Consider the following 27,715-nt stretch of genomic DNA (forward strand, 5'->3'; position numbering starts at 1 on the left):
GCTATTAGTTCTGGGTTGAAACCAAATTATGATAAATGCAAAGGGTTGGGTCTATTAAACATACAAACTTCACTATTGAAACATCTCATCCTGTAACCTGGGCTGACGGTTATGTTGATGTGCTTGGAATACATCTTCCTGTTGATTATTCACAAATAACTACATTGAATTTTAATTATCGCATTGAAAAAGTGAGAAAGTTGTTGCAGCCATGGAAGGGCATGGGTGTGAAGGTATATGGTAAAATAACGATTATGAAATCTTCGCAATTTACTTACTTGTTTATGTCTTTTCCCTCCCCGGACGCTTTTTTTTCAAAAATATGATAATATCATTTTCCAGTTTTTATGGGGAGGGAAACGTAATTGGGTTAAAATAGACGATGTCTACAAACCATATGATAAAGGTGGCCTCGACCTAACCAAGTTGAGAGAATTCAATGCTGCATTAAAAGCAGCTTGGATGCCGAGACTTTATTGTAATACAAAATCTTTCTGTAGTGTATATTACAAAGCCATACTAGATCATCTTGGCGGTATTTTACTCTTTTTCGCAAATTTAGGAAACAATGATCGTAGTACTATCGATGCATTACCTGCCACTTCGTTGAAAGCAATTATTTATCCATGGCTGCAATATAACTATACTCCAATTGAAAAAAATAAGAAATAATTTGGAACAATTCCAATGTGCGCATCAACAGGAACCCAATTGTATGGAACAATTTATAGATGCTGGTATTATTTTTATCAATGATTTATTTGATGTGACTTGTACATTTATGAAATATGATGAGGTTATTGTAAAGTTGTGTACACATTACGAGTATAACCAATTGGTATCAGCAATCCCATCTGCTTGGAAAAAAATAAGCCGAATATCGAAAACATTTGGGTCTGTATGCCAAATATGCGCAAGAAAAACATGGTTAACAGGTGATAAAATTAACAGAGATATTTACACGTATTTACTGAATTTGCATAGTTTAAATGATATCTATTTGCATATTAAACACTATTGGCATGACATTCTTGACTGCAGCATTCCATGTAAAATAGTGCTTCCGCTTCCTTACTGGATAACAATGGATCCCAAATTAAGACATTTTCAATACAAGCTTATTATGAATTTGTTGCCATCAAATCTTCTTTGTCTTTGATGAAACTGTATGTACGTTTTGTAAGGAAGTAATAGAGGACTATTTTCTCCTCTTCTGGGATTGCGTTTTTATTTCAAAATTCTGGTCATGCGCAATACAGTGGTGTCGTACTATAACGCATACTAAAGTATCATTAAATGCAATGAAATGTACCATGCCAATATATTATTTAATGCATTTCTCCTGATGGGTCGATACTACATCTATCGTTGTAAAATATTGGGAAATAGTATCAACATGAATTGTTTCAAACTGTATGTTAAATCTGTGTATTCTGTTGAAAATCAAAGTACATGTACGAATGGAAAGCAATCTAAGCTTGCAGAGAAATGGGGTGCGTTCGAACAATACTTTTACCTAGAACGATTACTAGATTTGATTTTTTCTTTCTTTTCCTGTACATAGGAAATTGTCTCATTTTCTGTACAATATCTTTATATAGTTATCTTCCAAAAAAAAGTAAAATACTTTCATGGTCAAAACAAATGGTCAACTCATTCCAAACCAATAAACAAATAGGGTTGAAGTTAGCAAACATTATCCGTGGTTATTGCATAGTACAGTCGAAGTGAGATAGTGTCTGACACCAGAGTGTACACACTACAGAATATTCAAAAATACCGTCTTCGCCAACTTCAATATGTTAAATAACATGCCATAAGTAGCAGCACCCTGATAGTCACCATGGCATATAGTATGTACTATGAAAGTCACCGTGCTTACAATTTGTAGCCCTGGAAGTCATCATGGCATAGAATTAGTAACCTGGAAGTCATAATGGCATAGAATTAGTAACCTGGAAGTCATCATGGCATAGAATTAGTAACCCGGAGGTCACCATGGCATACACTTAGTATCTTTGGAAGTCACCATGGCATATAATTAGTAACTTGAACGTTAACAGTTTAAATAATTAATACATCTGGAAGTCACTATGCATAACTAAATACCTCTGGAAATCACCATTTATATAAGTAGTACCCCTGAAGGAAGCATATAATTAGTACCAATGATGGTCACCAGTGCATATAATTACTCCCTCTTTGATGTCACCATGGTGTATAATTAGTAACATGAAAATCACCAATGCATATTATTAGTACACTGAAAATCAAAATGACATGATTACTCGATTTGAAATCAGCGTATAAATAGTAACTTCATTGAAAGTCACCAGGGTGTATAATTAGTACTCTGAAATTTACCAGGCCATATAATTAGTACTCTGAAAATTACCAGGCCATATAATTAGTACTCTGAAATTTACCAGGCCATATAATTAGTACTCTGAAATTTACCAGGCCATATAATTAGTACTCTGAAATTTACCAGGGTGTATAATTAGTACTCTGAAATTTACCAGGCCATATAATTAGTACTCTGAAATTTACCTGGCCATATAATTAGTACTCTGAAAATTACCAGGCCATATAATTAGTACTCTGAAATTTACCAGGCCATATAATTAGTACTCTGAAATTTACCAGGCCATATAATTAGTACTCTGAAATTTACCAGGCCATATAACTAGTACTCTGAAATTTACCAGGCCATATAATTAGTACTCTGAAATTTACCAGGCCATATAATTAGTAACCTGAAAATTGTTAGTGTATGTAAATATAATTTTAGTACCGTAAATATCGCAATAGCATATAATTAGTAGTCTAAAAATCACCACTCATGTAATTGACATCCTGAAATCACACGCGCATATAATCAGTACCCCTGGAAGTCACCTGAGCATATAATTAGTTACATGTAAGTCGCCAGGGCATATAATTAATACCCCTGAAAGTCACCATGGCAACATGCCATTTTATTAGTGTAATGTAAGTCGCCAGGGCAGGGCAACTGAAACCTATGTCCATCATGAGTGACTTGTAATCAGCAGCAATTAATTCTGCCAGCACTCTATTTCCTAATGCAATGAGGAAGTGGTTCTTTTACCATTTGTCACAGTGCATTTACAGAACAGTACAGGCTGAAGGACTACAGCAACGATACCAGGAAAACAATGACTTTGCATTACAAGTACGCACGCGTCCAGCACTGGTATTCGTACCAGAAAAGGGAGTAATTGACGCATTTGATACTTTGAATTATCAGACAAGGCCAATATTATAGGAGACTAATTTGAAGACACAATCATTGCACGCAATCGTGGTCGACGGCACAACCGTATTCGACAGCAAACAGGTTTTCCTGTATCACTGTTGCACATGCATGGGAGAATTGGAGCGGACCTGCCCCATACCAATAAACACATCGATGGTTGTCATCAAAGATTTCAAACCAATGTCGACTCCCACCATCCAACTATATAGAGATTTCTTGCTGTACTGCGTAGCGAGCAAAGCATAATGAGATGATTATTAACTGCTTTCTGGCCAGTCACCAACACCACAACGAAGAGAATACCATGCCCGATCCGCTGCCATAAAGCGTATTGTATAGACATACGAAAAAAAAATTTGGACTACCTACGCCGTATTGCACACAATATTGGTGTCTGATTTTAGAAAATTAAATTTTAGAAAAAATAGTATGAATATAATGTGATAATAATCGAGTTTTACCTGTGAGGATTGTATTTTCTCTAATGTTTAACTGAAAAAATAAAAAAAGTATAACAAACAAACACTTTTTTATTAACAAATAAATGCTTAAGACATTTCTAAAAGGGTGGGTCAAGTTTCCGGGAGGGCAAAATTACCAGGAGAAACAGGCCGTTTGGGAGGGACTGCGGGCCTGCTTCAATATCTGGTGAGACAAATTCCATTTTAAGCATTTTAAAGTCTCCTAAATTTTGTGTAGCCTGAATTAGTCTTTAATTATAAGCAAAATACTCCCCAGTTCTAGGAAGTGATATGCATATCACTGTGTGTGGCTTCACTCAAAATCGGTAGTTTTAATTTTACCCAAATGCAGATAAAAACGTTCGTACGGCCAGCAGGCATGGGCATGGTTACAACTTCCATTACAACAATGCATATCTCTTTTGTTCTGTTGTGTTATTTGGACAAAACATACACACAACTCATACAATACAATTCGTAAAACAGATTCATAACGCTGTAGATAAGTAATATGGCACGATGCTTCGACGTTCAGGATTGAGTATGGTGATCGTTTGTTATATTTTGATATTCTAACAACAGCGATAAAAAATACAAATCAGTGTTTTTTTGTTTTTGTTTTTTTAATTGTATATTAAAGTGTGATGTAATACATACAATGCACAGATTTTAATTAATCGTATATTAAAGTGTGATGTAATAAATACATTGCACAGATTTTAATTAATCGTATATTGAAGTGTGATTAATAAATACAATGCACAGATTTTAATTAATCGTATATTAAAGTGTGATGTAATAAATACAATGCACAGATTTTAATTAATCGTATATTAAAGTGTGATGTAATAAATACAATGCACAGATTTTAATTAATCGTATATTGAAGTGTGATGTAATAAATACAATGCACAGATTTTAATTAATCGTATATTAAAGTGTGATGTAATAAATACATTGCACCGATTTTAATTAATCGTATATTAAAGTGTGATGTAATAAATACAATGCACAGATTTTAATTAATCGTATATTAAAGTGTGATGTAATAAATACAATGCACAGATTTTAATTAATCGTGTATTAAAGTGTGATGTAATAAATACAATGCACAGATTTTAATTAATCGTATATTGAAGTGTGATGTAATAAATACAATGCACAGATTTTAATTAATCGTATATTAAAGTGTGATGTAATAAATACATTGCACCGATTTTAATTAATCGTATATTAAAGTGTGATGTAATAAATACAATGCACAGATTTTAATTAATCGTATATTAAAGTGTGATGTAATAAATACAATGCACAGATTTTAATTAATCGTATATTAAAGTGTGATGTAATAAATACATTGCAGAGATTTTAATTAATCGTATATTGAAGTGTGATTAATAAATACAATGCACAGATTTTAAATAATCGTATATTAAAGTATGATGTAATAAATACAATGCACAGATTTTAATTAATCGTATATTAAAGTGTGATGTACAGAATACTGATTAACTTTTTTTAAATACAAATACAAAAAAAAAGAACAAAAAAAAGTTGATCAAAATACAAATACAAAAACACAAAAAACAAGGTCAAAGTCGCTCATGTTATATATATATATATTTACAGTATTTTTATTTTTCTAGGTATTTCATTATATTTTCCCATTTGTTAACAAATATTTCGTATTTGTTATATTGTTCTTCAATTGCTTTTTCTAGGTTAAAGGTTTGTTTTACTCTTTCAATGAATAAGTTTAAGTTTGGTTTAGAATTATTGAACCTCGCAATATATAATTCGTATTTCCCAAGTAAAATTAAGTGCTTCCACAGGGCTTGAAAGTTACTTTTACCACCAGAATTAAAGATTACCTCTTTTTTACAAATATTGATATTTTCGGCACATATATTTATCCAAAATATTTTAAATATTTTCCAGAATTTCTGGCTTTCTTCACATTCCCACAGCAAGTGTTCTAAATCTTCTTTTAGGTCACAGTTTTTGCATTTGTCATCGTCAATTTTCTTGTTTTTGTATAGAAAAACATTTGTCGCAAGAATTCGATGCAATATTTTATACTGAAATCCGCGCATTTTTTCGTTGATTGTTATCTGTTTAATTTGTTTCCAGGCTTCCAGCCAGTCTACATCATCTGTATATTGTTTACTAGCAAAGGTGCTTAATGCAGTGGCCTTCTCAAATTTTGAATTTCTTAAAACACTGTAGTAGTCATTACATTTGAATTTGCTATATCGCTTATAGTTTTCGCAAATAGGTCTCGTCTCCTTTGGCGACGTACGCTGTTTCAATGCTGATTTCCATTCTGTGGAGATTGCGGACGTTAAACCATAAAATTTAATAAAATCTGACTTTATATTAAATTTAGCCTGGAACTGATTGAGTGACAAAACCTCCCCATTCTCATCAGTCAAATCACTTACGTACTTCACACCGTGGTCAAACCAATTGCGATAAAATATTGATTTTCCATCAATAAGTACGTACTTATTGTTCCATATTATATGCATCCCTGGATTAGGTTCGGCAATGTTTTGTGATTTTTGGAACTCTGCCCAGTGACTAAGAATTTCACGATAAAAAATAGGTATCTTGCCTGAGAGCGAGTCAATCGAATAATTACAATTCATAAGCAAGGCCAGCCCTCCCAATTTATTAAAATAATGGTTTGGAAAATTAGACCAGGATGACTGTGATTCTAATATTCTGTTTATCCACGTTAATTTTAATGCTTTATTCATTAGTTCAAGATCTAAACAGTTAACGCCACCTTGAGAAAAGTGGCCAAGCATGGTATTGTTCTTAATATGATGTATTTTTTTTCCTTTCCACAGAACATTAAATAGATATGCGCATGCTTCTTTAATACCATTAACTGGTACGGGTATACTATTCATAATTTAAATTAACTGTGAGGCTCTGAAGCATTTGCCCAATAATGCTTTGCCTTGAAGGGGTAAATCTCTCGATTTCCAAATCTGAAGTTTATCTTTCATTTTTTTAATTTTTGTCCAAAAATTAAGTTTTTCATTTTCGTATTTATCGTGACCTACATACACCCCAAGTACCCTAACTGGACCCAAAGATGGCGATAAGCCCTGTGGAAGCACCCATCCCCCATTCTGATCGCCTACTAGAATTAGTTCTGTCTTCTCTAAGTTTAAAGTCAAACCGGACTGATTACTAAAATCAGATAAGATGTTTAGGGAAATCTGAATGGATGAGCTGTCTTTAAGTATGAATGTCGTATCGTCTGCATAAGCAGATATTTTTCGCTGGTATCCAGAGGGTAATGTAATACCCCTAATACGTTCATTATTTCTAATATCAATTACAAGTAGTTCTATCGAAACTACAAATAGAGCAGTGGACAAAGGACATCCTTGTCTGACCCCTCTGTGTACCTCAAACCACCCAGTACTGGCACCTTTGTTCAAAATGTTTGTATAGAATGTTTGTACCCATTTTATTAATGAAGGCCCGAAATTAAATGCGTTTAAGGCTTTATACATAAATGACCATTCTAATGAATCGAATGCTTTAGTATAGTCTAGAAATAATAGTGCACCTTGATTACCAGTTTCTTCGCACCATTCAATAATGTCACAAATTAGACGAATATTATCTGTAATACGTCTGCCTTTTATAAAGGCGGACTGATCTTCATGGATAATAATAGGTAATACTTTCTTTCGCTAGTCTTGCTGCAAGCTTATAATCTGTATTTAGTAGTGAGATTGGTCTCCAGTTATGTATATGAAGTGGGTCTTTTTCGGGCTTTGGCAATAACGTAATCACAGCTTGTCTTTGTGTTGCGGAGAGAGAGACATTGTTGTATGCATAATTTATGCACGCCAGAAGACAATCACTGATATTTTTTCCAAAATCGCAAATAGAATTCGGGCGGAATTCCATCACAGCCAGGGGTTTTATTCTTAGGACTACTCTTAAGAGCTTCAAATAACTCGTCTTTAGTAATTTCTCCTTCGCAGATATTTGATTGCTCATGATTGAGGCATGGAATATGAGCAGTTTCAAGGAAGCTATAACTATTCTCATTAATTTCCAACTTTCGTTTTGAATATAAATTCTCGTAAAAATCTTGCAAGGTGTTCAATACTTCTTTGGAGTCTGTAATATAAGTGTCCCCATCCTTAAGTTTGTCAATGGACTTCTTTTTATAATTATTTTTTTCTAGGTTTAGGAAATATTTATTGCTCTTTTCTCCACATTGATACCAATTTACCCGTGACCGAATAATAGACCCCTGTATTTGTTGCGCAATCAACTTTTCCAGTTCATTTTTCACTTGCTCATATTGCAGCAAAATGTCTTGATCAAGGGTTTCATCAATACGCTCTTCCAATTGTTGTAATTTTCTATTTAAGTTGTTCTCTTTGTTACGCAAATTCCTTTGCTTGTTTTTACTATAAATAATGGTTTTCTCCCTGATTTTGAATTTTAAATATTCGAATGTTTGTTGAGCATTGTAACACAAACAGTTACACTCTCTCTGTACTTCAATGATCAGAGCATCAATTTGCACGACATAAATTTCATCGTTTAAAAAGCTATTATTAAACTTCCAAAATCCGGGACCTCTTCCACAATCATGCTATGGTCAGTACGAATGCTTGGCATAATATTACAACTTTTGACCAAATCAGTGTTACTATATTAGTAATATTGTTTGATGGTTGGATAGATTGGCAATTTGTAAGTAAGTGTTCGAAGGAAATGTATCAATTGAAACATAGATTGGCAATTTGTAAGTAAGTGTTCGAAGGAAATGTATCAATTGAAACATAGATTGGCAATTTGTAAGTAAGTGTTCGAAGGAAATGTATCAATTGAAAAATAGATTGGCAATTTGTAAGTAAGTGTTCGAAGGAAATGTATCAATTGAAACATAGATTGGCAATTTGTAAGTAAGTGTGCGAAGGAAATGTATCAATTGAAACATAGATTGGCAATTTGTAAGTAAGTGTTCGAAGGAAATGTATCAATTGAAACATAGATTGGTTAAACAATGATTAGGGCCGCCAGAACCTTGTCAAGAAGATTGGATTTCATACCACTTAAGATTGCTTTCAATCTGTAATGTTATAGCTGTCATACGTAATTAAATAAACATGGTGCTCTAGAAGGATTCCAATCGGAAGAATAAAAATCAGCTGCCATGTTTTATCGAATACATTTATTAAGTGGATAGAAAATATTAACGGTATTAACCGGTAATCAAAATACAGGATTTTACATTATAATAATATGAGAGGACTTAATCATGATTGTCAGGGGGGTTAGGTCAGTAATATATAACTCACAAGAAGATTGTAAACACCTGTTTTCATTAATAAGGCTGTTATGCGGGGTATTACATACATGCCCTTGTGGCATACAGAGAGATATTAGGAGATAATAAAAATATCCCCTTGTGGTTTTCAGGGGTAATGTGTAACACCCATTGATTAGCAGGGGAACTAATTATATGCATGACTATTTTCATGATACTAATGTATGCTACAGTGATTTACTATTTTGTCATCATATATGTATGTACTATCGTCATACACAAAATAACCGTATTTCATCTTCGCTCTCTTTCCCTCCGCTCTTGCCTGGACTAACATAAGTTAGTAGCTTTCCTTCGTGTGTATAGTTTTCGTTTCAGTTTCTTGTTCGCTACTTCCAAATTACCTCCTTTTAATTCTTAACTTAAAGGAAACATCAATCCAAACAACATAATGACCCCTAAAGAAAAAGCTTCACAAATCATTTCCTCAATTTCTGATAGCAGATTATATGACGTCATACTTTACCCATAATCTTTTTCTTAAAAATCAAGATGGCTGACTACATAAAACGGATGAAATGTTAAATATCTAGAGAATGAAAAGTGATATAAAAACTGTAAATTGCATTATCCTATATTTGTGGAGCTTATTCTTTAGAGGCCATTATGTTGTTTACATTGATGTTTATTTAATATTTTGTACACTGATGTCTTCCAGAGGTACCAATTCCCTGACCTGGTGACAGGGGTACTATTTTTTATGTCATGTGACTTATATTGGTGCACAATATATTCCCGTGGTACATTCAGCATAATAATTGTTTGTTCCGATGTCTTCAAGACGTACTATTTACATGCCAAGGTGATTTTCAGGATTCTAAGTATCTGCCCTGGCATACAGGGTGAATACATACAAGCTCCACATGTATTACAATCTCTCGAAATATTGTAACGTTAACCCCAACACAGATTTGAGCACAATGCCATACAGTAACGCACACTTGACGTATTAAGAAAGTTGCACGATGTATGGAATGGAACAAATAAAATTAGCTAAATTGCGTATCGGAAACGGCAGTGGAACTACAGAATAAGGCTCTAAAATTTACAAAATGAAATGGGAAAACTATAATCGAAGTAAATCTTATCATACATACATTTCTCTTAATATGTGCAAAATGTTGAGTCACACAATAAATATGTGGCAAATATAACAATATATAACAATGCAAACTGCGAAACACGTGTCAACCATTCTAACAAGCCACAGCAAGCATTACATAGAATGTGCTCTATTTAACGCACAGCTGATCACACGCTCACAATGTTCTTGGGCACGAAAAATGTTATAAATTAGAAATCATGTTTCAGTGAAGTTAGAATGTCAACATTTATAGTTGTGCAATTACCAAACGTACAGGTGGTCAAAATCGGATTCCACTCGACTCAAATTCTTCAAAATTACTGCAGTTACATGCTGATACAAGCCCACAATAATTAAAACTTCTTTACCTCGTTTAGTGGCACCAGTTTAAAAGTGTTAGCACATCCTAGTAAAATGTTCAGAACACTTAACACGACAGGACAACACAGAGCTGACACAGAGACACGTTCTTACTCTTCATAACACATGCAGAACAGAGAACAATAGCAAAGCGTTCATCTCAGGTCAAACAAGTGAAACAAAGGAATCCAACTATGCAGTCATTGGCACATGTGAATAACCAATCGGAGGAGAGGTTTGCACAACTTGAGGTATAGATGCATGTTCGTGGGCACTCAGACTGATTTTTTTTTTTTTTGCTTTTCTTACCCAGAGAGTCTTGGCGAGATAGTGTTGAAATTTCGGAGCATTGTCAATGCTGGAACATGCCCAAAAATGGATTTTAAAATATAGGGGATTAACGTCACTTTCATAAAAGGGCCATTATCTCCGTTCCTGTTTTCTGGTTGGTCAGAGAGATTGAAAATTAATTAGCTCCCACAGTTTTTGTCAGTTTGTCTTGACATTTTAACACTATTTTGACAACGTCTCTACGAACAAAAGGCCGTCTGGGCTTATTTTTAAAGCTTTGCATTCTCGGACAATGACGTTCTAAGTGTGAAATACTGACTATACGGCACACATCCTGCTTGACAACTTTGTAATATGAAAACAAAACATACTATGTATACGCCTGGACTATCCTTTGTTATTAAACAACTGATAAACGTTGTGTGAAAGTTTCATTCAAAATAAACAAGAATTGTGCGAGCTATTTAGATTTGAACTTCCATGGTAAACTGAATAACACAAGGGGAGATAATGGCTAATTTGCATAACCATTCACTCAGTAAGAAGTTCGCTAATGCTCATAATTTAAATAGCTGTAACAGTTTCAAATTTCAAAGTTAAATATAGTGCATAATATGGAGATCCCGTCATTACTTTTTTTTTCAACATGTTTCTTTTTAATTATTTATGTACAGCCTTGCTAAATCTTGCTATTCAAAAGAGAGAATGTTTGTACCAGTTTTCTATATTTTAAAATCGTCTTTTGAGTATGTTCCACTATTCATAATGCTGTGAAATTTTAACAGTCTATAGCCAAGACTGTTTGGATAATAAAAAGCAAAAAAAAAGAAAATTCACTCCCAAGCGCCCACGAATCTGCAACTATACCTTAAACAGGGATATTAATTATATCCCCGATAACGTCGAAACGTAATACTTATATGACCTCGTGACTTACAAGAGGAATAATTATATACTCTTGTTACCTACAGAAGTTTTAATTATATGACACGAGTGTTTATGTTCTGGTGACTTTCAGGGTACTGGTACTTGACCTGGTGATTTTCAGGGTACTGGTACTTGACCTGGTGACTTTCAGGGTACTGGTACTTGACCTGGTGATTTTCAGGCTACTAATTATTTGCTATTGTGACTCTCTGCGGGACTAATTATACGCCCAGGAGAATTTAAAGGTCCCGTATTTATATGTACTATTGACTATAAAAGTACCAATTGACCTGTTGACATCCAGGGGAATGATCTTACGCCCCAATGACTTTCATAGTACTAGATATTTGCCTTGACGAGTAATAGTGAAACTAATTATATGCAATTGCGAAATTTAAACGGGTTCTAATTACATGCACTGACGTCCCCTTAGTATTCGATGAAGTCAACAATGCATCTATTTATATGGTTTGATAACGTCTATATGCCCTGTTGACATCCAGGGGAATGATCTTACGCCCCAATGACTTTCATAGTACTAGATATTTGCCTTGACGAGTAATAGTGAAATTAATTATATGCAATTGCGAAATTTAAACGGGTTCTAATTACATGCACTGACGTCCCCTTAGTATTCGATGAAGTCAACAATGCATCTATTTATATGGTTTGATAACGTCTATATGCCCTGTTGACATCCAGGGGAATGATCTTACGCCCCAATGACTTTCATAGTACTAGATATTTGCCTTGACGAGTAATAGTGAAACTAATTATATGCAATTGCGAAATTTAAACGGGTTCTAATTACATGCACTGACGTCCCCTTAGTATTCGATGAAGTCAACAATGCATCTATTTATATGGTTTGATAACGTCTATATGCCCTGTTGACATCCAGGGGAATGATCTTACGCCCCAATGACTTTCATAGTACTAGATATTTGCCTTGACGAGTAATAGTGAAACTAATTATATGCAATTGCGAAATTTAAACGGGTTCTAATTACATGCACTGACGTCCCCTTTGATGCATTGTTGACTTCATCGAATACTATTTATATGGTTTGATAACGTCTATATGCCCTGTTGATTTCCAGGGTACTAATTACTGGTAATTGGTGATTTTTGAAAAAGTCTTAAACTTTCAGGTTTGATATATATAAATTGTATTCAAAAGAGGAAGTATAGTATTGCACTAACTCACCATCATATTTTGTTGCAGATGAAATTCATTATGTTTTCTTTTTAAATTACTAGTTTAGAGGTTTATTAAAGTAGGTAGGTAAATTATTTTATGCTTTATTTTTTAATCCAGTAAGCTTGAAAATAAAGTGTTATAGTGTAATTCACTAGAAAAATATTATATTTATTTTTATTCAAATTAGTCATTTGTATTTTAGATTAAATTTGCTTCAATATATAATATAATATAATATAATATAATATAATATAATATAATATAATATAATATAATATAATATAATATAATATAATATAATATAATATAATATAATATAATATAATATAATATAATATAATATAATATATTTTAATTAAACAATAATGTATAATTCTTCGACATCGATAAAACCAGCCGTCGTGTTTGCATTAGCTGAGCTACGTTTATTTACTTGTTGGGCGTCGGTACCGGGTGTTTCTCGCGAAGTTGGATTGGCCAGACGATGATTTGTGTTTGTCATTATGGCAGGAATGTGTAAACTAAGAACAAATAATTATTTTTCATATGGCTCAAAGTTATTTATTTTCAGGGTTTTTTTTTTATTTTAATCGTTTTCACCCCATAATTTCCCCCTTATTATTAAATGCTCATCTCTTTATTTGTTTTCCGAACTCAACATTTTATTCATATGCATGGTACGGGGCCGTGATGCTCAATAATGCAATACATTATCGCGAATATTATGTGGCAATGACGTCATAACATTCCTGATATTGACAATGCCAAGTCTGAAGACTGAAAGCTTTTCGATTTTTCAAATGATTCAGGCACGGTGTGAACGTTGGAATAGAGTGGTGTGGTAATTTTAAATAACCGCATTACGTAATGTTAGTTAGAATTCAAAAGACAATAACTGGCGATCCAATTCTGGATGGCCCATGCCTCCGTTATCATATCCTAATTTTACAGTTAATCGCAAACGTCAATGTTTTGTAGCTTGTATTTCAGGCCACTAACATTCCAGCAAATAAAACTGATGCAAAACTGACTCTGTTTTGGCATTGCCGTCGTTAGTAGTGTCAATATTGTTAGCACCACGTTCAGAGTTATTAATAATTGAGCCATGGTCTAACCCTTATTTATCAGTGTTTCTTAAAAGAATATCATCGGCTTTGTCATCATATATGTATGTACTATCGTCATAAACAAAATAACCGTATTTCATCTTCGCTCTCTTTCCCTCCGCTCTTGCCTGGACTAACATAAGTTAGTAGCTTTCCTTTGTGTGTATAGTTTTCGTTTCAGTTTCTTGTTCGCTACTTCCAAATTACCTCATTTTAATTCTTAACTTAAAGGAAACATCAATCCAAACAACATAATGACCCCTAAAGAAAAAGCTTCACAAATCATTTTCTCAATTTCTGATAGCAGATTATATGACGTCATACTTTACCCATAATCTTTTTCTTAAAAATCAAGATGGCTGACTACATAAAACGGATGAAATGTTAAATATCTAGAGAATGAAAAGTGATATAAAAACTGTAAATTGCATTATCCTATATTTGTGGAGCTTATTCTTTAGAGGCCATTATGTTGTTTACATTGATGTTTACTTTAACTCCTCCAATTAAAAATATATTTGTATTCAAAATGCTTTGTAAGTCAACATAACCAGAGAATTAACTCGTGTGCCGAAAATTAATCCGGAGTGGTAGCGGTGTCCCTAACTTGCTTATGCAATAATGGTTTATTACAACTGTCAAATACACGACAAATTTTAAAAGGAATAATGAAGTTTGATCATTATTTTCGATAAGTTGTCTGGGCAAATTGTATCTGATCGTGGAGAAAGAAAAATGGCACATAGTGTGATATTTAGTCCTCTGCATTCCAAATAAAATATGTCACCATTCAAACATTCATTTGCTGAGGAACATTTAAAATCAGCAAGGCATCTGGCTTATAGATTTCGCAACAGTGTGAATAAATTGAACATTCTAGTAAGTACCTCCATGTTTCCATTGGGTGTTCTGTGCTTTGTTTGACAGAAACACAATATGCATTCTCTTCTTTATTTGTAATTATTATACTTTTCATACATTATTAATTGTCTAGATGCTGTATATTTACATGCATATTATTTTATTCTAGAGCAGTAAACACTTGTTTTATTTCAGTGTACATTCATTGATTGACTGAGAAATTTGTCATACTAGGAGAGTTTGTTAACTGTGTTGCTTTTTCGAATTAAGTATTTTCTGTTGTCAATTGACGTGAGCGTATGTTTTTCATTGTATTTCAAGTAATATTGTTCAAAAAATTCATGGTTTTAATAATTAACGTTAATTGTATTTTAACTGTGTGCGGTACATGTTGAGCTACAATGCATTCTTGAATACCTAATTATGGATATTGTCCCCCAAAATATAGCTTGATCCTATAGGAATCCAGCAAAAGCCCTATAGTATTATCACACAACATCATATAGGATTATCATTAGACAGACTACTACAAGAATTGCATTACGAAACATGCATGAAGGATTCCTTTAATATATTGACATGGAAGTGTATAAGATTTCTACAGATGAAATTCCTGTATGATATTTTTACAGATAATTTTATAGGATTTATATAAAACAAATTCCTGTAGGATTCCTATAAAATATTGTGCTATAGGAGTCCTTTATAATTATGTCTCAACAAATTATTTGAATCCTACTTGATTTTCTCCTGTAGAAATCATATAGGAGTTATATAAACAATACTTCTGTATTTTCTTCTGTACATTAGCGTACACATTTAGTTTGCGAGTTTCGCGTTATCCAAAGCCAGCGTGAATCCGATGAAGAATTTTAGATGTATAGTTATTGATTACAAACTCAAAGTGAAAACTTAATGGTATGGTAGGTTTCAGGGTCATAGACACGTTGATCCAGGACCTGCAAGTTATATACGAACCTTGCAGTATGGTTTGTCTATCGTTTGTGTATCGCTGTGGTCAAGCAGTAAAGCCAAGTTGATTATTTCATTCGTGGCGTCTCTTTCTTCTCACAGTACTTCTTTCTAGACAATGTATCATTTGAGAAAACAATCGTATATTATGACAATTGTATATATACTTCTTAATTGGGCTCTTCTAGTTGTGTAGGATTATGTGGGTGATGGAGGGGAAATATTTCAAAATCACCTTTCCAATATTGTTTTACTAATCTGAGAGAGTATTGTTTTACCTTTCTGATAGGGTAAGTATTTTATTGAAGGTGTTTTGATGAAACCACACCTTGTTCTCTGTGCTTTTGTTGGTTTCCATCAAATCTGGCAGTGCTACCCACTGTTCCTAATGCCTAAAGCTCCTTGAGCTCCCGGGAGCTCCAGATTAACAGTGAATTTTGTCATTATGCTGATTGCTAACTATCTACACTTGAAGAAATTAACTTATATATTCTATTCCATTCTACTCTATTCTCTACATGTGTTGCATATTATTGTTTATGACTTGTACACCGAAGTTGTCTTGTCTTGTAAACCACTGTTGTAAATCTTGGCTAAGACTGCACTGCTTAAGGTAAGGTGCAACGTCTGAAGGTGGTTCTTTCTCAAATATTATAAAACTTGACCAAGAAAAAGGTCCAAACCAACGATTACAGATTTAGCACAAATGTCTAACATACTTTATGAATATAACACTACACTTGTGGTCATAGTCTGTAAATTGTTTCGTGCTAGTGCAATTTACAGACTTTGAACAAAAGTGTGGAATTATATCCGATGATCCACACTTTCTCGTCGCGTTTTAATCGATCTCGTCATTACATTCCACAGTATAAATACCATGGTTACATGGGTCAGGGCACGGTGGACGCGATGATAAGCGAGTCTCACGGCTTGCTTGCTCCCAATAAACATTTCACATGCGTCAATATAACGCACTGAGACAGTGATAATTGATAAGCAATTTTACAATTTAAGCATGCTTTCAAAAATATATTTGTTTGTTAAAATTTAAAGATATATACCATAGTGCTGCATAACTAAACTGCACAAATAAATAAAATACACAAAACACAGTTGTACCCATAACAGCACCTTTAATTACCAACGTTTAATATTTTAATACCAATTCTCCTTCGAGCAACAGCATTTCAACTCTTGTTGAATTTGCCTAACGCAAACTGTAAAAAGGAACCCGAATAAATTAAATGCAATAAATTATATGATGGCATGGGCATAATTCTTTGACATCAAATGTTGTACATTTCTTGCCATGTCAGCTTCTGGTATACGACGATAGTGTCAGTCACATCTGAAAAAAAATAAACAAAAGTCTTTGACTCTTAATCACTAAGCGTAATTATGTGTATTATGTAATATTTTAGAATATCAAGTAGTCGTATAATTGTTCGAAGTGTACACAGATAAATTGGTCACATGTGTGTCAAAACACATAGTTAGACTGCAGTTGAACTAGGTTTCGACAAGACTTTTTTTAGCTCGGTGTTTTTTGTTTTTTTGGTTTATAATTAGTTAATTAACTTACTTCTTCCATTCTACTTTCCAGCTTTCTCCAAACTCAGTAGCATCGTTGACTACAGCACCATCAGGTGTTAGGAAGTCATTACGAGTGTCACCATCATCATCACCCAGTAGACCACAGAGATAGCCACGGTAGTCAGATCCAGAGATAGATACTCTTAAGCTGTGCTTCTTCAATGTCCAATGCAAAGTGAATGTGGTATCCTTAGAAGTGAAGCTCAGGGTGATTTTTTTATCGTCTTCATGAACGTGTATTGGTCTTGCTGCAGTAATGTGTCCATCAGTTCTTCCCTGAAGTGAAAATAGAGATTATATTTCAAGAAGTACATTTCATAGTCTTTCAGAAATTGAAGTTGCACCTCTTTATATGACCAGTATTTCGTGGAAGAGATCGTGTTCAAGAACATCCTGAAATCAAAATTAAAATTTTCTTGTAAAGTTGCAACAACAAAATATGCTTTGAACAAATCACTTACTGTAACAACATCCAGTCCATTAATGATAGCAAAGTCACCTCCAACAGTCACGTTAACAGAAACAGTTCGCGTTCTGACATGTTCCAACGTACTGTCCTCCCTTGGCTCAAACTCAGCTGTGACTTCAAAGGCAGGATTTGTCGAGCAGTCTTTAAACAGAGTATGCCAGCATATGCCTTGAAAACTAAATGGACGACCGTCGAATGTTGTCATATGCGGATCGCCCGATACACCTGGAGAATCTATGTCTGCAATAAAAACACATGCAATGTAGCTCACATTGCTGAATCTAATATAATGCATTACATACTGTCGAAACACAAGCAGTTCATTTTGTATTAATTACGTAAAAATATTATTTAAACATTACTGTTTATAAAACACAAAGGACAAGTACAAGATTAGAATAATAAATAACGAAGCAATTAACATATTAACTCACCAGGCTCACATAGGAAAGGATACATATTATCGCAATTAGCATTTATCCAATAACCATAGTAACCATCGATTCTATAAGGATTTAGCGGTTGTCAGTTTACCAATGTAAATATTTCCAGACACGTGTTTTATTTCACAATTATAAATGGTATGCTGTACTAGTGATGAGTTTTTTTTATATTGCAACAAGTTGGTTTCAATCAGCATTTGTCTTAAGTATTTTTTTCTATTGTACACTAACAGTGTTTTGTAATCTTTAGTTATATGATAAATAGGCCGTCCTAAGACAACACTATTGGACCCCAAATGTGAGTGAAGTAATACATGCCACAATTAACAGCTACCTCCTCACTGGTACATGACACATTATTTGAGAAATACTGATACTTTGGATATATATAAATCATGTGTAAGGTATTTTGTAACCACTCTTAAAGTTAGGTTACTATGAAAACCATTCCCAAACCTTGGTCCAACAATTAGTATCAGAATACATGAGAACATTTTGAAAATGGGAATGTTGTTATTGAAATGAAAACGACGGGTGAGTAGTTTTTTTTATAAAAGTATTCACTATCATGTCAGTTTTTATGTCACATTTTATGTCAGTTAATTGTTTTGTAACACTAGTTTACATTTCATGCAACGTGTCTTTCATGACGATTTAAAATGAATATACTTACGCAGCGCACGAGATATCGTTAAAGACCATTGGATAACCTGGACTAAAACGAGAATAAGTCAAGCTTTCACCAGTTGCATATTCAAAAGTGTTGTCGCCTTGAGGGTCGATAGTACCAAACCAATAACGACCTATTTGCACATAATCATATACAAACAAATCAGTTATCAATTATGAATTATCGGTACATTATGGAAACATGTATAAGGTATATCATACTTGAGTATCCCATCGTTGCTGCTAATAATTCATCTTGGTCTGCCTGTGTGCGGATCTCTGCAAGTTTTAAATTCCTGGATTCGCAATCAGCTTTTGCGTCGTACCAGTTCATAAACGTATGCACGAATGTATAATCCTCTAAAAATTAAAAGGTAATAAAAGTTTATAATAGTACTTATTACAGCATGCATCAATATAATTTATGATTACTCATTGATATACATTGATATTCACTAACTGGTCTGTAAAGCATCGCATTCATACCAAAATATCCCATTGTATTATATAAAATATAATCAGTTATTGTAGCAACAATAAAGTGTACTGAAATTACTTATTTATATATACTGCTGTGAGTATATGTAAATAAGTATCGGGACCTATGACCAGATGTTGAAAGATGTGGACACCCCAATCGCCTTACACATGTCAGAACAGTCGCTTTTACCCCGTTTCTGTCCTGTGAAATCTATAAATTCAATGTGCTGTATATTTATAATTAACAAGAATATTCCATCATAAAAGATGTAGTGCGACATGAACATATACTGCCCATAACTTCCTTGGTGGATGGCGGATGATGTATTTTTTTGGTCAAAACACAAAAATCGAAATATTAAAAACTGTGGAACGTCAAGTCATGCACTAAGGATGGTTGTTGAGTGAAAGTTATACTATCCTGTTGGTGGACAGTATATCATCAGAGACTGCATTCAATGTAGTTAACATCGGTAACATGTTAAAGAAATTAATCAAAGATGGTTGAATAATTAATTGATTGAGTGACTGACAAAGCTACTTACTTGATCGTTTTTCAGTAGATCTCTGTGAAATAAAAACAAAACATGAGTGGTGATAATAGCATGATTTCACTTTTATAATAATTACTATATACCTGTTGTAAGTAACATTTTGGAGGAATGTAAACAAGCTAAACAACAACAACAACAACAATGCGTTTTGACTATGAGTTTTAGGTCAGTAACCTGAATCATTACATTCGCTACAAATATCATCCGCGGTGTGTCAGATACAATGGTTTATAATCGCATTCTTATTCAATTTCAACACTATAGCTGACAAACCCGTAACATAATGTAAATAAATATATTTCATGTCTGGAGAATAACAGTTGTTTCAAAAGTATTATTAATGACCAATTTAAGCCAAGCGAGCTGACAAATTTGTTCGTTGTGGGGTACAACCAAAACAGACAACATTGGCAAGCTTACGGTCTACAATCTTTTTCAATCTATTGGTATTGATAATAAAAAATCTCTTATGTGTTCTCGAAGGATCGTGGGGTTCAGAATGCTGTTCGTGTCTAAAAGATAATAAATTTAAGTTTCATTTGGTATTAACGCGTTTTAAACGAAATTCGCAATGCAGTCATCGCACAGTACAACGTTTCCCATAATGTGTCTTGTCGGCTAGGCAATAATGATGTTATGCAACGAAAATACAAACAACAAATAAAAACCAAAAACAAATCTTCGTGATACGAGAGTGTGACACGGGCATACCCAGTTGCTCGGCGCCTAATAGCCACGAATATTTCTGATTTTGAGCAGTCAAGACGACTGTTTGAATCATGCTTTTCTGTCGCTTTTACGCGAAAATCACACTTATTTCGCCCGAACATGTAAATTAACATCAACATTGTATCGCGGATATATACTTGTTTGTGCGACACATGACAATAACGCACCATAGGTGTTAAGATTGTCGCAAAGTGTGATTCTGTGGAGCAATCCGAAATGAAGTTCAACGCTTGAAGGTCATTTGAATTTAACAAAACACACGCCAAAATATGTATGATAGCTAAATAGTTATCGGATGCATCTGAAGTGAGGAAACCATAGTCTAACAAGGTGAGACTCATGATTTGCAATTTTATTTGTTGTAGGTCGATTTTTGAACCAACAAGCCCCACAATTTTCTTTTAATATTTTGACAGGTGTGGCAAATAAACATATTACGCAATTTCAATACTACTAAGGTTTTTTTCCATAAGAGAAAGCATCATTTCAAAAGTGAGTATTGTCAACGAACGTATCGGCAAGCGCCATTACACTGGTAATCAGTGCAAGCTGGGTTGATATCGCTTGTAATCTAATTACTAATTAGCAAAAAAACAAGACTAAAAATGTACCTCTGTTGAAGTGGCTCCAGTAAAACTGGCAATAGTGAGTATCATAAGTAAGCGCAACATTCTTCGTGTCGTTGAGAGACGTCGTCGTCGTTGTATGATTTGCAATACACGTCAACCCAATATATAATACTGTTTTAGAGATGTAGTCTATTATGTTCAGATACACCACCTGGATGCATTTCTATTGGTGTATGATTTGCATAATCCGAGTAGTTCCGCCATGCTGCACTTTGCATTTATAATGAGAATTTTCATTGATAATTACGGGATAGGGAAATATTTCAAATGATTCAGGTGAATTCATCTGAATAAGGACGCCACGTTTCTAATAGTATACAACCTCGTTTTGAATCAGAACAACATATTGACTTCATTCAGACTAGTAGCAACGCAATTTCTGATTTTGTCACACATACGAAATGTTTTTCAGATGCAAGCAGATGTGTTCTCATTTTCTTATACACTTATATGAAATGGTCAGACCAACTAAGATCCGATACACCCTGATAATAGTATACATTCAAATCAAATCAACTCAAATCATTGGAAATTTAATAAAATATTCTGGACAGTACGACTGCACTGCTTCATCCGGATCAACCAGTTGCTATTGTGCCTTTAGTACTATTTTTATTCTTAGCAACCATATTATTTTGAAGAGGAGTAACTATTTTTTAAATCGAATTAAACACATGTAACATATTCAACTGATACATACTATTATGTTTTTGTTTTACAAAGTCGACAAAATGTTGACAGTCCAATCTGAAATTGTTTATTTGCCCGAAAATCGTCGTTATTACGTCAGTCATGTAAAGCAATACTAATTTAGTCATACTTATTAGTATGTGTGCTTTGTTGGGATATCACAATATAACAAACGAAGGAGTGGTCCACACGCTGTCCTCAATTGAAGTATCATTAATTTATTTTACGGGATAGAGAGAGAGAGAGAGCTAAGTATATATCGTTTGTGCAATTTACACAACACAACACAACAACAGATGGAGCTTTTTATTTTATTCAGTGGTTTGGAAATTTCCGCTACTATATATAATTAATTGATTTCGACGATTAGTATGTGGGCTGTGAATATATGTTTTGTTCAAGAAATGGGGCTATGCACATGTTGTTTTAATTTTAACCTGTGGTTTATTAATTTGGATCGCTAAATATGACAAACACGACAACACTACAAATGTCTTCACACTCATTCCTGACATACACACCAACGTGTATTGTATGTTTTATTTCTGCGCCCACTGCAGTTAATGCCCTCTGCACAAATCGTATGCATTATTTTAATGGACGCTTCAACATAGTACCTAATTACTGTAAATATAAAAAAAATGTACCATAACAAGACAGGAGTTCATATTTTACTTAAGAATTGTGGATATGTAAAAACTGAAACTAGTGGTGTGCCGGTACTGTTGTTATTATGCATTTTTAACATGGTCATCTATCCATGGTATAAGATATCAAGCCCAATGATGTCAATAAACCACTAGTTTAATGTCTCTATCGCCAATACTGTTCAAGATATGATAGTTACCGGTATAATTTTTCATGAGATGGCTATTAAAAATGTGTAAACGAGTTTGATGCTTTCAATATGCAAGTGTACTCCTGGTATGATATTTATGCATTGACGTCACATGACTATATATAATCATTAAATGTGTCGATCATTTCATTATCTAAATGCCTTCAATTAAGCACTGGTTTAAAACCTCTATCTGAAACAATGGAATATTGATGAATTTTAATGATGCCAGAACATCTTGTTTATATATCAGTACAAAGATTCTCTTAATCTCCTACTTTATGATTCTGTATTTGATTGACTCGCGAACGAGGATTCCCTAATTCTGAAATATCTTATAATGCTGAAGTCGAAAAGTGCTATTCCTGGTCAGTCTGTCTTTCTGTAGATAGAAACGCACACTAACAAATTCTGCTTATACACTTCGTCAATTTTAAAATGACGGGGAAATATGGTTCCATCGGCGACAGGTGGAAATAAACAAAACAAAACAAAACAACAGTTCAACTACACGATAGTTGTGTTTCATGAAAAAAATGAATAAGCATTGTTACTATGGCAGCGAGTGTTAACAGCGAGGTGTGGTTCTGAGTATTCGTTTACAATTTCCTAGCTCTCTATTTACACTGGTAATTTATAAAAAATAGCCAACGTTCTCCTTTATTAGACATTTCTAGTCGAATTTATTATTTAAATGCCAGTCGAATGTTTTATTTGGTAATTAACCGCAGATGAATGTATCAAGACAGAATATTAAACTAAAATATATCTAAGATTCTAGTGACTAATTTTGATAAAAGTAAATAAATTCTTCTTTCCTTGTGAGCATTTAAACTATTACAGTATGATGCATAAAAAATAAAGCATAACATAATTCGTCCCTACTCTTCAATTGTAGATTTAAAAATATAATGATTTTTATCTGTAACAAAATACGATGCTGAGTAAGTGCAATTATATGCTTGCTGGTGTCAAAATCTGAAAACAGCAAATTCACGTTTTGCTATTAAATAAAGACATCAGAGGGTATAATTAGTACACTTGTAGTAACCAGGGCATATAATTAGTACCTAGGGCGTACTGTAGTAACCAGGGCATATAATTAGTACCTAGGGCGTACAGTAGTAACCAGGGCATATAATTAGTACCTAGGGCGTACTGTAGTAACCAGGGCATATAATTAGTACCTAGGGCGTACTGTAGTAACCAGGGCATATAATTAGTACCTAGGGCATACAGTAGTAACCAGGGCATATAATTAGTACCTAGGGCGTACTGTAGTAACCAGGGCATATAATTAGTACCTAGGGCGTACTGTAGTAACCAGGGCATATAATTAGTACCTAGGGCATACAGTAGTAACCAGGGCATATAATTAGTACCTAGGGCGTACTGTAATAACCAGGGCAGATAATTAGTACCTAGGGCGTACTGTAGTAACCAGGGCATATAATTAGTACCTAGGGCGTACTGTAGTAACCAGGGCATATAATTAGTACCTAGGGCGTACAGTAGTAACCAGGGCATGTAATTAGTACCTAGGGCGTACTGTAGTAACCAGGGCATATAATTAGTACCTAGGGCGTACAGTAGTAACCAGAGCATATAATTAGTACCTAGGGCGTACTGTAGTAACCAGGGCATATAATTAGTACCTAGGGCGTACTGTAGTAACCAGGGCATATAATTAGTACCTAGGGCGTACTGTAGTAACCAGGGCATATAATTAGTACCTAGGGCGTACAGTAGTAACCAGGGCATATAATTAGTACCTAGGGCGTACTGTAGTAACCAGGGCATATAATTAGTACCTAGGGCGTACAGTAGTAACCAGGGCATATAATTAGTACCTAGGGCGTACTGTAGTAACCAGGGCATATAATTAGTACCTAGGGCGTACTGTAGTAACCAGGGCATATAATTAGTACCTAGGGCGTACTGTAGTAACCAGGGCATATAATTAGTACCTAGGGCGTACTGTAGTAACCAGGGCATATAATTAGTACCTAGGGCGTACAGTAGTAACCAGGGCATATAATTAGTACCTAGGGCGTACTGTAGTAACCAGGGCATATAATTAGTACCTAGGGCGTACAGTAGTAACTAGGGCATATAATTAGTACCTAGGGCGTACTGTAGTAACCAGGGCATATAATTACTACCTAGGGCGTACTGTAGTAACCAGGGCATATAATTAGTACCTATGGCGTACAGTAGTAACCAGGGCATATAATTAGTACCTAGGGCGTACTGTAGTAACCAGGGCATATAATTGGTACCTAGGGCGTACAGTAGTAACCAGGGCATATAATTAGTACCTAGGGCGTACTGTAGTAACCAGGGCATATAATTAGTACCTAGGGCGTACTGTAGTAACCAGGGCATATAATTAGTACCTAGGGTGTACTGTAGTAACCAGGGCATATAATTAGTACCTAGGGCGTACTGTAGTAACGAGGGCATATAATTAGTACCTAGGGCGTACTGTAGTAACCAGGGCATATAATTAGTACCTAGGGCGTACTGTAGTAACCAGGGCATAAAATTAGTACCTAGGGAGTACTGTAGTAGCCAGGGCATATAATTAGTACCTAGGGCGTACTGTAGTAACCAGGGCATATAATTAGTACCTAGGGCGTACTGTAGTAACCAGGGCATATAATTAGTACCTAGGGCGTACTGTAGTAGCCAGGGCATATAATTATTACCTAGGGCGTACTGTAGTAACCAGGGCATATAATTATTACCTAGGGCGTACTGTAGTAACCAGGGCATATAATTAGTACCTAGGGCGTACTGTAGTAGCCAGGGCATATAATTAGTACCTAGGGCGTACTGTAGTAACCAGGGCATATAATTAGTACCTAGGGCGTACAGTAGTAACCAGGGCATATAATTAGTACCTAGGGCGTACAGTAGTAACCAGAGCATATAATTAGTACCTAGGGCGTACTGTAGTAACCAGGGCATATAATTAGTACCTAGGGCGTACTGTAGTAACCAGGGCATATAATTAGTACCTAGGGCGTACAGTAGTAACCAGGGCATATAATTAGTACCTAGGGCGTACTGTAGTAACCAGGGCATATAATTAGTACCTAGGGCGTACTGTAGTAACCAGGGCATATAATTAGTACCTAGGGCGTACAGTAGTAACCAGAGCATATAATTAGTACCTAGGGCGTACTGTAGTAACCAGGGCATATAATTAGTACCTAGGGCGTACTGTAGTAACCAGGGCATATAATTAGTACCTAGGGCGTACAGTAGTAACCAGGGCATATAATTAGTACCTAGGGCGTACTGTAGTAACCAGGGCATATAATTAGTACCAAGGGCGTACTGTAGTAACCAGGGCATATAATTAGTACCTAGGGCGTACTGTAGTAACCAGGGCATATAATTGGTACCTAGGGCGTACTGTAGTAACCAGGGCATATAATTAGTACCTAGGGCGTACAGTAGTAACCAGGGCATATAATTAGTACCTAGGGCGTACTGTAGTAGCCAGGGCATATAATTAGTACATAGGGCGTACAACTCGTTTCCCTATTACTTGTCAGGGCATATAATTAGTACCTAGGGCGTACAACTAGTTCCACTATTACTTATCAGGGCATATAATTAGTACATATGGCGTAAAACTAGTTCCACTATTACTTGTCAAGGCATATAATTAGTACCTAGGGCGTACTGTAGTACCCAGGGCATATAATTAGTACCTAGGGCGTACAACTCGTTCCACTATTACTTGTCAGGGCATATAATTAGTACCTAGGGCGTACAACTCGTTTCCCTATTACTTGTCAGGGCATATAATTAGTACCTAGGGCGTACAACTCGTTCCACTATTACTTGTCAGGGCATATAATTAGTACCTAGGGCGTACAACTCGTTTCCCTATTACTTGTCAGGGCATATAATTAGTACCTAGGACGGACAACTAGTTCCACTATTACCTGCCAGGGCATATAATTAGTACCTAGGGCGTACAACTAGTTCCACTATTACTTGTCAGGGCATATAATTAGTACCTAGGGCGTACTGTAGTAACCAGGTCATATAATTAGTACCGAGGACGGACAACTAGTTCCACTAGTACCTGCCAGGGCATATAATTAGTACCTAGGGCGTACAACTAGTTCCACTATTACTTGTCAGGGCATATAATTAGTACCTAGGGCGTACTGTAGTAACCAGGTCATATAATTAGTACCGAGGACGGACAACTAGTTCCACTAGTACCTGCCAGGGCATATAATTAGTACCTAGGACGGACAACTAGTTCCACTATTACTTTTCAGGACATATAATTAGTACCTAAGGCGTACAACTAGTTCCTCTATTACTTGTCAGGGCAAATAATTAGTACCTTGGGCGTATAACTAGTTCCACTATTACTTGTCAGGGCATATAATTAATACCTAGGGCGTACAACTAGTTCCACTATTACTTTTCAGGACATATATTTAGTACCTAAGGCGTACAACTAGTTCCTCTATTACTTGTCAGGGCAAATAATTAGTACTTAGCGCGTACAACTAGTTCCACTATTGCTTTTCAGGACATATAATTAGTACCTTGGGCGTATAACTAGTTCCACTATTACTTGTCAGGGCATATAATTAGTACCTAGGACGGACAACTAGTTCCACTATTACCTGCCAGGGCATATAATTAGTACCTAGGGCGTACAACTAGTTCCAC

General features: G+C 34.8%; 1 protein-coding gene and 2 long non-coding RNA genes across 3 annotated transcripts in view; all 3 read right to left on the bottom strand.

Moving 5' to 3' along the window:
• The window catches only part of LOC144355756 (uncharacterized), a 79,831-nt gene that overhangs the window by 42,605 nt on the left and 9,511 nt on the right, over nucleotides 1-27,715 (bottom strand). The window lies entirely within an intron of this gene.
• On the bottom strand, nucleotides 1,202-10,689 carry LOC146729978 (uncharacterized). Its single transcript, XR_014927906.1, has 2 exons — nucleotides 10,562-10,689; nucleotides 1,202-1,924 (listed from the first exon to the last, which is right to left on the bottom strand). It is a non-coding gene; the product is annotated as an uncharacterized LOC146729978 (long non-coding RNA).
• Nucleotides 17,028-21,578, bottom strand: LOC146729979 (BMP-binding endothelial regulator protein-like). The gene is made up of 8 exons (XM_085494298.1): nucleotides 21,463-21,578; nucleotides 20,114-20,135; nucleotides 19,311-19,448; nucleotides 19,093-19,222; nucleotides 18,411-18,481; nucleotides 17,969-18,216; nucleotides 17,497-17,783; nucleotides 17,028-17,262 (listed from the first exon to the last, which is right to left on the bottom strand). The coding sequence occupies exons 1-8, from the start codon at nucleotides 21,520-21,522 to the stop codon at nucleotides 17,253-17,255; spliced, it is 966 nt and encodes a 321-aa protein (XP_085350424.1). The 5' UTR covers nucleotides 21,523-21,578; the 3' UTR covers nucleotides 17,028-17,252.

This window comes from Saccoglossus kowalevskii, chromosome 20, assembly GCF_978046115.1.
Source record: "Saccoglossus kowalevskii chromosome 20, keSacKowa6.1, whole genome shotgun sequence".
NCBI lineage: Eukaryota > Metazoa > Hemichordata > Enteropneusta > Harrimaniidae > Saccoglossus > Saccoglossus kowalevskii.